The sequence below is a fragment of the Emys orbicularis genome, chromosome 17 (genome assembly GCF_028017835.1).
Source record: "Emys orbicularis isolate rEmyOrb1 chromosome 17, rEmyOrb1.hap1, whole genome shotgun sequence".
In the NCBI taxonomy this organism is placed as follows: domain Eukaryota; kingdom Metazoa; phylum Chordata; order Testudines; family Emydidae; genus Emys; species Emys orbicularis.
In genome coordinates, this window is record NC_088699.1 from 4,519,203 (window position 1) to 4,534,181 (window position 14,979).

A 14,979-nucleotide genomic window follows, 5' to 3' on the forward strand; every position below is an offset into this window, starting at 1 on the left:
CAGCAGATTCTGTTGTGCTTTATTCATCAAGCTAGCCAGATGTCCAGTCAGTTTAACTGGTTAGAAATTGAGAGTCTCTCTTGACTCCCAGAAAAGAACTCTTGTGCCTAACTCTCTTGTAATTAGCTGAGCTACATGGTGGTGATATCTGAGTTTGTGCTCCTGTTTGTATATGGTGCAGTTGAAGATGCCTACATTGTGAATAAAGACTTAAAAGATCTGTTGCTGAGGAAGGCAGAGAGCTTTTTAATGAAACACTAAATAAAACTAGTTTGACTCTTCTTCTGTAAACTATATGGAAGTGAGACTGCAACTGGCTTCCGTTGACGCTCAATTGCTTTCTAACTTCATTGAAAAATGAGAGATTAGATTACATTTACTTTTGTTTAGTGACTTGGTGAAAGTACAGTCTTGTTTTATCTCAACTCCAGGTTTTTCTGTGCTTCATTAATGGCTTCTCTGGTTCCTCACCCATTTCTCCCCTCTTAGAATGCAGCTTTCTCAAGATTGTGCCCTGTGTGTTGCATTTATAAGTGGGTCCAGCCTGAGAAGTGGCCAACAGAGCAAAGCACATCTGGGAACTTTTCTCTTGGCTAATGGCAAACACATTTTTAACCTGGAATTGTCTATCACAAGTGAAAATGAAATTTTAGTTTTGTTCACATTACATTCAGATATGGAACAGGGGCAGTATATAGCAGTGGGCTCCAAGTTACCAGAGACTTAATTCACTTCAGATATTGAGCTTGGCTTTAGGGCGGAACAGTTCCAGAAATCCTGCAACAGCACATTTCCTGTCAGCCTAACGAAAGTAATAGTAATGACATCAACTGCAAGCAGATATTGACATGGTTTGAACACCCTGTCTGATAAATAAGGGGGTTGGGGCATTAAGTCACCAGCGTAGCCTGCCAGGTCTGGGAAAGCTGTGCCGCTGAATGGACTAAGTAGAACAAACTGCTAGGAATTTTGCAATATAAATGGCAGAATATGTTAAAAAATAGAACACTGCGTTTAATGGTGTCTATAGTTATGCAACTGAAAGGAGAGAGTATTCTTTTTTGTGTGCTTCCACTTTAAATATAACAGGGTCTCCCTACATGCCTCACTAGCCTGCTATGAGGCAGCTGCCATTAATGTTTCCATTTAAATACAGCATGTTAGTGAGTTATTGTATATGTTCACTCACTCTCACTCACATGTTTCTTTGTTTTCCTTAAGATGAAATAAGCAACTAGCCTAGGAAATGCATGATTTGTTCTGTGTATGGGAAAACATACTACATTTCATAGGAACCATATATTTCCATTGAGGATTAACCACACATGTACCAAGTAGATGGCTGGAATTAGGGGGATTTTTTAATAGCTGCAGCTTTTGAGAGAGCTCCATTTTAAATTCAGAAACAAATATATGCATGTCCACACAAATCCACTCAGTCAACCACTCTTTAAATAGACATATTCTGACTTGTGTATTATATGTTTGCTTTTTTTATGCTCTGTTCATGTAACTACTTTATCACTGTCTAAAAACAATGTCACTTATTCTGAAATTCATATTTTGTGGGGTGGAGGCTGTAGAATATTTTTGGGCCTACTTAGAAACTTTGAACTATTTTATAGTGTGCAAGAAAACTAAAATATCACTTGACCTGGTGTGCTAAGTGGCTATTCTCTGCATTTGGCACTAATATTTAGAATTTCTGTTGTAGTCCAGTGTCAAAAAGGCTAATGTTAAAATCCTGAAAAATTTTGATGAAGCAATAATTGTAGATGCTGCAAGTCTGGATCCAGAATCTCTATATCAACGAACTTATGCAGGGTAAGGTTTATTCAGTGTCTATCATTCTTTCATGTCTGTGCTTCACCTTTGTTTCATTCTTGTTGTGTCTCTTTGTATTAACAGTGCAGATAGTTGCAAGCTGTAGCACTCTTGTTTCGTTCCAGTAGATGATTATAGTTGTAGTGCATTAGTTAGCTGAAAAGTATTCTACCTCTTCAGTTAACTGTATCAGCCAGTGTCTGCCTGCCTCCCTTTTGAATTAAGCAAGCTGTGATTCACAGTGGAATTCGGTCTGCTTCAGACTCCTAGTCTCTCAGCCATGGGAGCACTACTGAATTGGGAGTTGAACAATAGTGGTCAACCATGACCCAGTTCAGGGGGAGGGGAATATATGAGTGTCAGCCCCAAGGCCTGAAATGCCAGTACTGGCATAGACGCTGGGCTTGAGACTCCTGAATTAGAGGCCCCGAGTTTTTCCTTTCAAGTAAATCTCATCAAATAGTAATTCTGTGAGGAGCCTCTCAACACCTTCAGCAGGTTAGAATATTGAATCTCTCCAGCTTCCAAAGCTGATGGAATCATTCCACCTTCCCCTGCCTCTCCCCCAAGGGCAGGTTCAGTCTTGATATCTTACAGGATAGTTTCACTCTGTGTGTTTTTTCTATTTTATTACTTGAAAGTAATGGTTATTTAAATAGTATGATGCACATAGACATGTCTTCATGTTTGTGCCTCTCTGACCAAAAAAAATCCACCAGTTGATAGTTTGAACACTAATAATAAAAGCCCTTACTTTAAAAATTATTTTAAACTGCTCTGTGTTGGTTCCAAGATGTTTCCCCTGCTCCATTTCCAGAAATAAATTTAGTATTTCCTGACCGCTCACTGACAGGTGTTGGATTAGAAGGAAGCAAGCCCAGAAAATCTCAATAGTCCAGTGTGCACCCTTGATTGTCTTCCTCCCTCTCACCAAATAGAGAAGAAACTGTTGCTGTCCATAAACCCAATGGATTGTGCTTTTCTTCTGCCTCTTAAGTCATTTCCTATTGTGATAGTCATCAGAGTACTGGAAGCTTTTGTTTTTCTGCCTTTTTTTCCATATCTCTCAAACAGATGCTTTTTCCATGGCTTATATAATAAGAAAATGTGGATTCCTTAAAATAAGGGGTCAAGTGTAAGGAAGTTGCTCTTTGCAGATATAACAAAAAATGATAGCACTTTTTAAATTGGACTTGCCCCTTTTTTGCTACTTTATGATGTATAAGGAGGTCATGAAAGAAGGTGTCCTGGAAACTTAGTTTTTTTCTGCTCCTTCTGTGTCTCTTTCTCTTTCTCCCCGCCCCACTTAGAAATATCAGGAATGTCAACTCTGGTCATTCCTGGTGTTGCCAGAGGACTATCTGGTTGTAGGAGATCTCAGGGAATTCATGTCATTAGATCTTGTGTTAACTGAAGGGACAGAAATGTCAAATATTTTACAAAGGTTTCTTTTTTCCAAAATGTTAACTGGCCATGGAAATTATGTAGGTGTCAGGAGAAAGTTTAAAACATCTGACTAAAAATCCCTTCCAATCTCAACTGCTTAACTTTCACTGTCCTGGTTCCTTTTTGTGTTGTCAGTGTCTTACAGGCTAGACAGGATCTAAATTTCTAATGTAAAGGAGTAAATACTTTTGGGGCATGGGGCAACTTAATCATAAAAAGCACAAGCCCCCTTTCTTTCATTTTCAGGTCACCTTTAACTTAAATCAGTTGTTCCCTAATAATTCATTTTGATGGCAGTAATTGGGGCACTTACTGACACAGACTTTAATGTGGTACAATCTAATCATTTTGAGGTTTGTACCTCTATTGAGTTTCTAGAAATGCATTCCGTAAAATAAACTTGGGATTTAGATGAAAGATGGTAAAATGCTAGCCCTGACTTTTGGGCCCAAGCACTTCTCAGCCATTGTAGAGAGCCTTTGCTCTGCTTCTACTGGACAGTTTTTCACATTGCACCCCGGTTAACGTGCATAGCTTTGTCTACTGCCTCTTGCTGCAGGAAGATGACATTTGGAAGAGTCAGTGACCTGGGACAGTTTATCAGAGAGTCTGAACCAGAACCTGATGTAAAGAAATCAAAAGGTTTGCTTTCTCCTTCCTTCTTTGTGTCTGTAAATGTTTAGTAGCAGCTGCCCTCTTCCTTGCCTGCAACAGCCAAGATGAGCAGGATTCTGCTGTCTCCAGAGCCATTCCATATATTTTTGTCAAGCAGAGGGAGGTGCTTGTGGGACCGTCCTGTACATTCAGCCCATGCTCATTCCCCAGCCAGACCCTGCTTTCCTGCTCCAGTGGGACTCAGCAACAGGAGGAGTGTTGTGGGCAATTTCTGGGATTTGAACTATCGACAGAGCATGGCAGGGGGTGGGAAGCAGCTAAGAGCTGAGCTGATAAAACCTCTTATGCATTTGAACTTAAAAGGGCTTCACTGGCTCAGCTCTCCCCAGCATTAGCAGCAGAGTCTCCCAGTCCCTGGCCTGGATAGGGCGATGAGACTACTTGGCTGAGTTTACTAATATTTGCCTTGAATGCTTTTTCCTTTTTTTCTCAACAATAAGGGTCCATGTTTTCACAAGCTATGAAGAAATGGGTGCAAGGAAACACAGACGAGGTATGCCCTCTTTTCAAGCAACATTTTTGGAGTGTAAAAATCTGGATTTACCATTCCAGTTACAGATGAAGAATATTCTCAGGTTCTCAGTCCTGACCACTTTCTTTGTCTGACATTCCTCCAGCAGTCTAGCTCGTTAACTGTCCTGTGCCAAAATGTTCAGAAAACATAAATGACCTCCGTGCAGTTGAGAGAACAGTTGGATTTTTGGCATTGCCAGCTGGTTGGCTTAACTAATGTAATTGGTAACTACAGGTTTGTGGTCAGGGATTTTCTATTGTCTCTGAGGGAAACAAACTGCAAAAGAAAGGGGTTGGGATTTCCAGTTAACCAAGCAGCATTCATTCATTTTTCAGGTGATGGTCCCCAGGTATATTCTGTGTGCACCACTCACCTGAGTCTGGAATTTTTTTTTACAAGCGGTGTCTGTTGGCCCGCACATAAGCCGTAGCCCTTTTCATGTTCCACATTGAGGGCATAAAGGATGGTGCAGGCCAGTGCCTCTCCAGTTCTTTCTGACTGCTATGTGGTCTGAGTCAGAATCTTCAGTGGCCTCAGCTCCTTTCTACTATGTCATTGCTGTAAATATATTGCATGTAGTTAGTTTTTAGCAGTGTTTAATATTTATAGTGTAGTCTAGCATAGTACAGTTATATAATGTTTTTCCCCTGCCTCCCACCGTGGGAAAATTTCCCCTCAGGAAATCTGGGATTATGCTCAGGGTCCCGGTGCTCAAAAACTGTTCTGCTCTTGCTCCTTTTTTGTGAGCAGTGAACATCAGTGCTCTCTCTATTGCCTGTGTGAGGCTCACATCTCTGCCAAGTGCAGCGTTTGCAACTCAGAGTCTGGTATTTGGATGGGCATTGGAAGTAAAGTGCTCATGTTCCAGAAGGGTCCATCCTTAACTACAGCAAAAAGGACTCTACAAGGAGCTATTACTCAACAAAATGGAAGCATTTCTCCTTTTGGGCTCAGCAAAACCACTTGTCCCCAGAATCAGCCGAGATCCCTGCTATCCTTGAATATCTACTTACCCTTAAGTCTTTGGTCTCGTGCTCAGTTCTCTTTGAGTGCATTTAGTATCAATCAGTGCTTTCCATCTTCCGGTGGATAACTGTATAATCTTCACTCATCCTGTCACAACTAGATTTCTGAAGGGACTTCTCAGATCCTTTCCACTGCTGGTGAAGTTCACACCACAGTGGGTTTTATTAATTAATTAATTTATTAATTAATTTTATTCTGTCGTCTCACTAAACCTCCCGTTTATTCTGTCGTCTCACTAAACTTCCTGTTGAGCCTGTAGCTGCATGCTCTATGGCCCATCTGCCTATGAAGGTGGCCTTTCTGACAGCTAAAACATCAGCCAAAAGAGTCTATGAGCTGGAGGCACTCACGGAAGACCCACCATATGCTACCTTCTATAAAGAAGAGGTCTTGTTACAGCCCCACCCCAGGGTCATACCTAAAGTAGTTTCCAATTTTCATATGAGTCAGGTAATCAACTTACTAGTATTTTTTCCTAAATCACATGCCTTGGATGAAGAAAGGTGGCTGCATTCTCTAGCCATCTAAGGGGGTTTGGCCTTTTGTCTACAAAAAACAATGGACATTAGACCTAACTGTTTGTTTCCATAGCAGAGAGATCAAGGGGTCAAACTATATTGGTGCAGAGACTTTCAAAATGGATCTCTGGTTGTATTACCCTTTACCAACTAGCTCACATTCCCCCTGTGGAGGAGGTGAGGGCTCCTTGCCCCAGAGGGCAAGCAGCCTCTGCAGCAGCTCTGAGAGACATACCCTGATAGAGATATGTAGGGCAGCTACTTGGATATCTCTGCATACCTTCACAAGACATTATGCTCTGGTTGAGTCTTCCACTATGGATACATCTGTGGGGACTGCAGTATTACAGGCAGCTATCTCTACTGTGTCCTCACTCCCATCTCCTGTCTGACTACTGCTTGTTAATCTTGCATGTGTGGAATATGCATAGGGTCCATCACTTGAGGAGGAAATAGAGGTTACTTACCTGTAACTGGAGGTTCTTCAAGATGTGTGGTTCCAATCTGTATTCCACTACCCACTTTCCATCCCCTCTGCTGCCGATTGTTTGGACTGTGAGAATAGGAACTGGAGATGTGCCGGCCCACACCACCCTTTATGCTATTGGTTCAGAGCACAAGGAGCCCGGCGCACGTGCAGGCCAATGGACACTGCTTGTAAAAAAAAAAAAAAACATTTAAAAAAAAATCCAGACTCAGTCACATGGGGCACGTGCGTACACAGGTGTGGAATACAGATAGGAACCACATGTCTCAAAGAGCCTCCAGCTACAGATAGTAACATCCATTTTTGCACAGGTGGTGATAATTGTTCTATAGTGATGCTGTAAAGTGACCACTGCATCTAGGTTGAAGACTAGATTCCCCTCTTCAGGACTGATCAGCTCCCCATAAAGTAAATCTAAGACTCTGCCTATCACTGAGATGGGTAGATTAGCCCTGTTTAGAAATACTCCTATTTTACAAGGTTTAAAATGTGACTGTAGTAAAAGCACTTCTGGACCTGTGACTCTAAGAATTAACAATTTCAAACGATTTACACTCAGAAACCAGTTTCCTTTGTTTTAGGCCCAAGAAGAGATGGCTTGGAGGATAGCAAAGATGATAGTCAATGATGTTATGCAGCAGGCACAAAATGACCAGCCTTTGGAAAAAGTTACCAAGGTAAATACAGGAGCCTCAACCATCTTATTCTTTTCCAGTCTGACTTGGGAAGAATGGCACTTTAGCACACTTTTCCTAGTGAGTTTGATAACTAGAGTGTGTTACGCTGTGCAAGATTTCTTGAGAGTTCTCATTAACATGAAATCAGCTTTTCAGACTATATGACTGGCTTGCTTGTGGAAGAGTTTCATGGCTGAGACACCAAGATAATAGGTGCTTTATAGATACCTTTGATAGAAAGCATCTGTCCATAGTTGCACAATTGTACAAGTCCTCTCGTGTTCATTGTTGTTCCTTTGGGATCTTTGTAAACAATCTTAATTAAAGAGATTGTCTTGTTATGATGGGTGATCAATACTGGAATGCCTTAGTTAAGTTCCCACTTGCTATTACAAATTGAGTGCTAAAATACTTGCCTAATGTACCAATAAAACATTTAAAAGCTTGAAAGCTGTTGCTTATTGGTCACTCCAACTTTATCACTGTGCTACATTTATGGTATGAAGAAATAGGGAAGCCCGGTAGATTTGGCTTTGATTTAGAATTATGTTTAAGTGTTTAATAATTTTTTTAATAGTATTTCTGGTTTTCTGCAGTCACACAGGATTCCAGGTTACGAAACAACCTCTAATGCAACCGTTTTATTATGAAACAATATAGTTGATTGCTGTATTCCTCTTCACTAATCTCTTGGTATTGGTAGTCAAAATTTCTGAAGGCCAAGGGTAACCTATGAAATCTACCTGCATCTCTGTACCATCATCACCAAGGAGTTAAATGTCTACTCAAAACATAGGTTTATACCTCTAGTTTGTGGAGGCAGTGATATGAGTGACTTATACAACAAGTCCCTCTACTTAAGTTTGTCTGTAAACAATTAATCTAATTCCCCTCTGAGTAGATGAAAAGGTCACGTGGAATACACTCACATTTTAAAAACAAGAGCCTTTAAAAATCAGTGGCTGCAGACAGTTGGAACTCAAATTAAGCAAGTACAGTTGCAGTAATTGGAAGTTTCTTCCTCATCAAAAACTCTTTCCAGCCAACTTTGTGCAAACATTTGCCTACACCACAACTGTCTGTCCCTGTACTAGATAGTTGATCTGTACAGTTTTCAGCCACCTTGTCTAGAATGAACTTTAATTCTGTGTTTCCTTTCCCAGCTATGATTTTAGAAATGCCAGAGCAAGAAATCTGGTTTTCTGCTTTTGAAGATGAGTGAACTTTTTCCCTTTTGGTGGAGTCTTCTTTAACACAGCCAATGAAAACAAAACACTGTTACTTCAGACAGCTGATACTCCCTCATCCATCAGGGAGGAGGAAAAGGAGCAATCCTATATCTCCTCCATAAAGTACAAAGTAATGGGGTTTTTTTCTACTGCACGTGGCATTCACAATAATGAAGGTTTTAAAGAGATGAAGAAGTGGTTCATGAACATGTCACTGGAAAACTGTGATCAGCTTCACAAATACTTTACCCCATCTTGGAAGGACTGTTAATCACAATGTCTGGAATGGGACATGGGCCACACTGGGGAGGGGGAAAGGCTTTGTTGTAGTTTCTAGTTCTACTACTACTTGTAATTTTTAAACACACAACTGTAAAGGCCACAAGGCAGCTTCCCTGACCTTAACCATTGGAGAGGTCAGCCTGAGATGAGGAATACATTGGCAGTGAGTGATCGAAAGAGCTATACCCGTTATATTTTTCCTTACTTGAACTAGATGAGTATTCAACTGTAAGATAAATAAATACATTTTACTTCCTTCATAACTGCATTCATTTTGAAAGAAGCATAAAATGGCCAGGAATGAAGACTGGGCAATGTAACTCTTTCTGCCCTTAGTCAAGCTGTTACACTTGCATACACGCATTCCTTGCTTCTAGTATGCAGAAGACTTACAAACCAATCTCTCGCCTGTGCAGCCCTTCATTTCTGATTCATGGCTCTGAGTCCAGCCCACTCTGCTGAGCGGACTGTGCCCAGTGGACTCTGCTCCATTTTCTTACTTCTCCATCATGCAGGTATAAAATAACTGCCATTATGAGTTGCTGCCATTCTCCATAATGTGCTGTCATCAAACCAAGACCATATCTATTCCCAGATGTTTGTTTTTAAGGAAAAAGATCATTCAGTTTTAGGACATTTTGCCTTTATTTCCCCTTCATTATTTTCAGCATTTGCAACTTATGTAGCCTTTGTTTTAAACAAAAAGCCACAGCATCTACTATACTTCTTCTCTCTTGGTCGCCAGACCAGCGAGGTGATTCTGCAGAGCATCTGAAGCACTCAAGTTGTCACTCCGTTATATTATCGCTGTATTTTTATTGTGAAGCATTTCTGGTTTGGGTTTATTTTATTATGATTGCTTTGTTTTCTCAAGATTGTGCAAAAAATCACTTTATAAAAATTCTCAATCATCTCCAATGTTCAGAAAGTCTTGATTGACTAGCAAATATTATTCTGTTGCAATATTTGACTGTATAGAGGCACACTGTGTATTGTCTAAGAAGAAGCAAAAAGGCTGTGTATAAGGTTTTTGGTACTATGTACCACCTCTTATTTCTCTCATGCCCAAGTATTCATGTACTTAAAACATATTATATTTAATTGTGTTGATTTAAAATATATAAATATTAAAAATTGTGTCAATTTTCTGTTTTGATGGCATTTGATTTTTCCTACATATCTTTTATGCATGGGTCTCCTCTTTGCTTTTATGAACAAAAGGAATCCTGAAATACCTCTTTGGCTGGTTAGTTATGGTGGGCCAGACTTATAGTGTCCTTAATGGAAATGTCCATATATTGGCTAGTTTAATATTTTTCCTGATGGAAATTATGCATAGAAGCTTAGCAAAATGAAGTTTTTAAATATGATAAACTTGGTCTTTTTTCAAAGAAAATTAAGTATCAATTTAGAAAAGCATAGAATAAGTACCTGTGATGCTCCTGAGGGGATCACTGGTTTGGAAAACAAGCTTTTGGAAGAGTAGAAAGACTTCAGTTGTAACTCAGTTACCGTGTGTGCGCACAGTGAGATTTTCTGGGAGAACTGACACCCGTGGGGCTGCCCCAGAATAGCACTCAGCATCACACTATCCATGCAATGGTACAGGGTGGGGAGCCAACAACCGTTGCAATGTCCTGGATACAATATGAAAATTGAGCACAGCTCCTAACAATTCAGGCTTATGAAGTGTCTCTCTCTCCTCTTACCTTCTGTAATGCAGTGCCTCTGACTGAAGCAAGAAGGCTTCTGTAGAACCATGACAGCTACACTCAAACACTGACAAATCCGTACTACATGCATATTCATCAACTTGGAAAACTCAGGCGATTGATCCTTTGTGCTATTGTGATAAGAGATTTGTCTGCAAGTCTGTGATCACCTTATGCCCATGTCTGTTGTGATTTCGCATATGTATGACTTCACAGATTCTCAGTTACAGCTTTACCGTTATAGTGGTAAAGCATCTTTGATGTATCTTACATCCTACGGACACGTTTCAGTGGAAGTCCCTGATGACATGTGACATTTGTAGTTACACTGAGGTTGCAGAAGCTATGTACTGTTACAGCAAGTGAATGGAACATGCCAAAGAATATTCACTTGGGACACCGCAGTAAGTTACTGAAAACTCAGCTATCTATGCTGCCTACTAGAGTATATCAGTATACAGTTACTCTGCTTAAGTTCTGAGATGGTAGAAAACTAGCAGTGAGGAGCCTTGTGTTTTGATCATTGGAGTTATTTGTTTCAACAAGTTTTCCTTCCCAGCCCGGCTTCTGAGGGATTCTGCACTTAAATCATAGCAGCTTGGCGCAAGCACAGGATGCTGATTCCACTGCAGGATCATGGAAGTTGGCAGGGAAGGAGAAAACGCTTCCTTAAAGTCATGGTGGGGCATTGGAAGACAGACACAATAACACCGTATTTTGTGTCTGGCTGCATCAGAATTTAATCTCTTCCTGCTGGGAAAGCCAAGGCTTATCACTGAATCCAAACTGCTCTCTACCAACATTAGCCATTTATCCGGCTTCAGAGGAAATGTAAACTCACCAGGTTCAGCTAAATACTTCAAGGAAGAATAGCGTGGAAGCAAAGGCCCCAACCTACACATGGAAATGGCATCAAGTCTTATCTACCAGCCTTCAGGAGCAAAGCTAAAGCTCTGAGGGCTGTTAACCCTTAGTCCAGTGCTATGTCTAGACTGTCTGTCAAATTAATGCTTATAGGTAATATGACTATTCCTGTCTAAGCTACTTAGCTCCAGCAGTTGGCAAACATTAAGTACTGTTCAAGAATTAGGATGTTCTCAGCTAGTGGGGAAGCAATAGTGGGTGTTGCCTCGTTCAGGGTGTTACATACATTAATCCTTTCTTTTCTCTCCATAAAGCACTCAGAACTTTTGTTACCCACGGGCTTCTAAGGTTGCAATATGAGCCTCTGTTCCTGTGGGTGTATTCCAGTTGGGCTGTGCTGGAAGGGAAAGTTATCGGCACCCAGCCCATTTCATTCTTTATGGTGAATGTCAATGAACTGCAGGTTCATTAAATCTCCCTACAGATCAGTTTGGCTGCTCATTTAATCAGGGTCTGTAATGAAGATAAGATACGAGGAGATGCTCTAGAAAATATGATATTGGACCTTGTCTTTGTTACACAATTTTAGAAAATGCCACCTCTAAACTATGATGAAACAAATTAAACTGAGTAATTTTTCTTCCTGGGTGCTGGCTTCTGTAGCCTCTTAGTCTGATTAATACTCCCCAAAATCTTCTTCTTTTGTTTGCATCACAAGTCAATATCTAGTTTTTTGTGGGTTTTTTCAGCCATCAAACTGTTACATCATGGAGAGTAGCAAGGTTGTTGCAGTTTCCCCCTCCAGTCTTCTAACTGTGCACTCCTCCACCACGTGTTTGATGTGGGAGACGGCTACTGCCTTCTTGTGGCATAACGCAAAACCAAAGTAGACAAAATGCAGAACGCAGGCTCGTGTCCTAAACTCCTGAAATGTTGCCTCCCTCTGCACCTGGATTTCAGGGGTGACAATGAGGCCCTTTTTCTCTATGGGGTTTAATGGCAAAGCTCATTCTATTCCCCTTCTGTTCTCTCTCCTGTTGCGTGGGCCTCTACCTAACGAGCCTGCATTCATTCATAGCAAGCATGCCTGGGGTAGAGAGGCATCTTTGAAAGCACCACCTTTCTGCTGTAAAGTGGCTCCTAGGTTTTTAAATTTAACCCTGGAATGGGCACTATAGATGCCAGAGCCCTGTCTGTTCCTTGCTGTAGAAATGTGCTTCAGCACCTGTGCTGCGCAGAAATGCTTATCAATGTGGAGTAATTGTAAAGTGCTGCAGTGTCTGAGAACTGTGAACTCCTCCCTGTTATAACGGGGTGCTGGTTCTCAAATGGAACAATGCTAGTTTAGCTGTCAGCTATTTCTCTGTCCATTTTAGCACCAGCAGCAGTTAAGGTACTTACCTCACAATCTCAAACTGCCTCCCGGGCTGCTGGAAGCCCTAGGTTCCCCTTCCCCCACTGTTATGTATGCACAAATCTGCTGCCTATTGAAAACTGGTACTGTGGGCATGATACGAAATTAATGGGATGTTTAGATTAGAATAAATAATGGCAGGGCTCTGGCTCGGCTTGCATTGTTCGTTGTTATATTTAATTCTTTTTAGAACCTCAATTAAAAAAATAAATAAATGAAGCTGCCGCAGAACTTGTAGCCCGCACTGAAGAATGCTGCATCAGCCAGGGACTTTGCTCCAGTGTGTCTGGGTGGGGAGACACTCCAGGAGGACGCTTCTTCAGATCCTATCATATAAGCAGAGAGTTGCAAAGTTAGCTATGCAGAGACAGCAGCAGTCTGGATGGTGCATGGCTGGAGCCGATGACCTCTTTCCAGCCTGGAATGCTGTTTCCTTTTTCCACAAATGCTGATGCTTTTGCTCACAAGCCTAATTGTTGGGGATAAACAGCCTAAAATCAAGCTCTACATCAAGGCATTATTGAACCCATGTTCTCAAGAGGATGCATAGGAGAAGGATGGCCTACTGGTTAGGGCACTAGACTGGACTGTGGGAGATCTGGCTTCAGTTCCTGCTCTGCCACAGACATCTTGTTTGACCTTGGGGAAGTCACTTATTCCCATTATACAGACAGGACCTGAGAGACTAATAGTATTTCCCTACCTCACAGGGTGGGATGAGGATAGGTACAGTAAAAATTTAGGTGCTCCAATACTGTAATAGTAGGGGCCATTTAAGTATCTAGATAGCTATCCCTAAACAGTTTTACACACCTGGCAACTTCTTGCAAGCAGGTGCCCTCACAATACGAAACACTAGGGAAATCCTAGTGTTTCTCCATGTAGAAGAATCAAAAAGGGACCATGATGCACCAGAAAGTGGTGCATCATGCAACACGTGGGCTAATTCGAAGATGTCGGGAAAGAGGGATGGGAATCCAAGCAAGTCCTACCCTGGTTTGTAACTTTTCTGAGGAATATGTAAGTGAAGGATCCCACTTGCTGGACATTTGAGTACAGTACAAAGCCTCTTGAGAATGAGAAATCTAGGACAGGGGTTCTCAGTCTGTGATCCCTGGAGAAATTGCTGGGGATCGATGGAGAGCTGGCTGGTCCCAGAGTGCTGCTTCCTCCTTATTTCCAGCTGCTCTGTTCCATTGAAAGGGACAAAAACTACATGAAACTGCTTTTCCATGGGAGCACCAGCTCTTGTTGTCACAGAGATGTTGTGGCATCATGAATGGGAGAGGATCATCCATGAGACAATCTCGCTAGTAAGGAGTTGTACAGTGTGCTGTGAAAAAGGCTGAGACTTCTGATCTAGTGCATTCTGGGGGTAGATGTGGTGCCTAAATCACAGTAATTAGCACCCTTAGGTAGGTAGATAGAACGTGTTCATGCATTTGGCTTTTGCCTCTGGAGACTTAAGTTCTGTCTCTTCAGAAGTGAAAATAAGTCAGGTGGTCTCCTGGTCTCTCTGCTTTGCAAAACTTGGAAACGATTCAGCAGGATGGTAGTCTCTTCTGCCGGGAAGGAGCCAGGGCTGGAAATAACAAGGGGGTGAGGGGTTGCGGGACTATGTATAGTGGGGAGCCCGGGATTGGAATAGCAGGGTGCACAGGTCAGGCTTGGGGGGCATTGGTGAGATGTGTAGGGGAAACCCTCCCAGCACCCTCGTATTATGCCCGGTCCTTTCACTGGCGGAAGTCCTACAATTCTGAAATGGGGGGGGGGACTAAGTGTGAAATCTTGAGAGTGGATACAATTTTCAAACTTGCCTGTGATTTAGGCACTTAGGAGCCTAAATCCCATTGACTTAAAGTGCTACATCACATTTGAAAATGAGCCATAGGTTCCTAAGTCACTTAAGTGCTTTGGAAAACATTACCAGTATCTTAGTGACAAAATCAATGACAAGAAAGGCCAGGGACGAGGATGGAAATAGCGGTGGGAAGGCCTGACAATAATTTGATTTTTCTGAGTTTGACAGAGGATCTGATCTTTGTTGTGGGCAGGGAGGGAATGATATTGATCTCCTTTGTGAAGTGCTTTGAGATCAACATGAAAAATGCTACATAAGCACTAGGTATTATTAATTTATCAAAGTGGACTCTGCTTCCTCCCAAACGATTTGGATGGTTCCTCTCTTTTTTTTTTTAATCTGTCAAAATGATCTGGAACTAGAATATCAGACTGTACCAATATTTTCTGCAGCTCTCTGCTGAGTCTTTGCTGAGGAGTAACAAGTGATTACAATCACTATGGCGCTTAA

The 14,979-nt window shown here is 41.5% G+C and overlaps 1 protein-coding gene across 2 annotated transcripts in view; it reads left to right on the plus strand.

Moving 5' to 3' along the window:
- The window catches only part of AKAP10 (A-kinase anchoring protein 10), a 35,225-nt gene extending 25,414 nt beyond the window's left edge, over positions 1 to 9,811 (plus strand). For both annotated transcript variants that reach the window (XM_065418105.1, XM_065418106.1), the window contains 5 exons: positions 1,715 to 1,824; positions 3,830 to 3,912; positions 4,386 to 4,438; positions 7,072 to 7,167; positions 8,331 to 9,811. In XM_065418105.1, coding sequence (XP_065274177.1) covers positions 1,715 to 1,824; positions 3,830 to 3,912; positions 4,386 to 4,438; positions 7,072 to 7,167; positions 8,331 to 8,336 — 348 coding nt within the window. In that variant the 3' untranslated portion in view covers positions 8,337 to 9,811. The remainder of the gene's footprint in view (positions 1 to 1,714; positions 1,825 to 3,829; positions 3,913 to 4,385; positions 4,439 to 7,071; positions 7,168 to 8,330) is intronic.
- Positions 9,812 to 14,979: the final 5,168 nt, after the last annotated feature.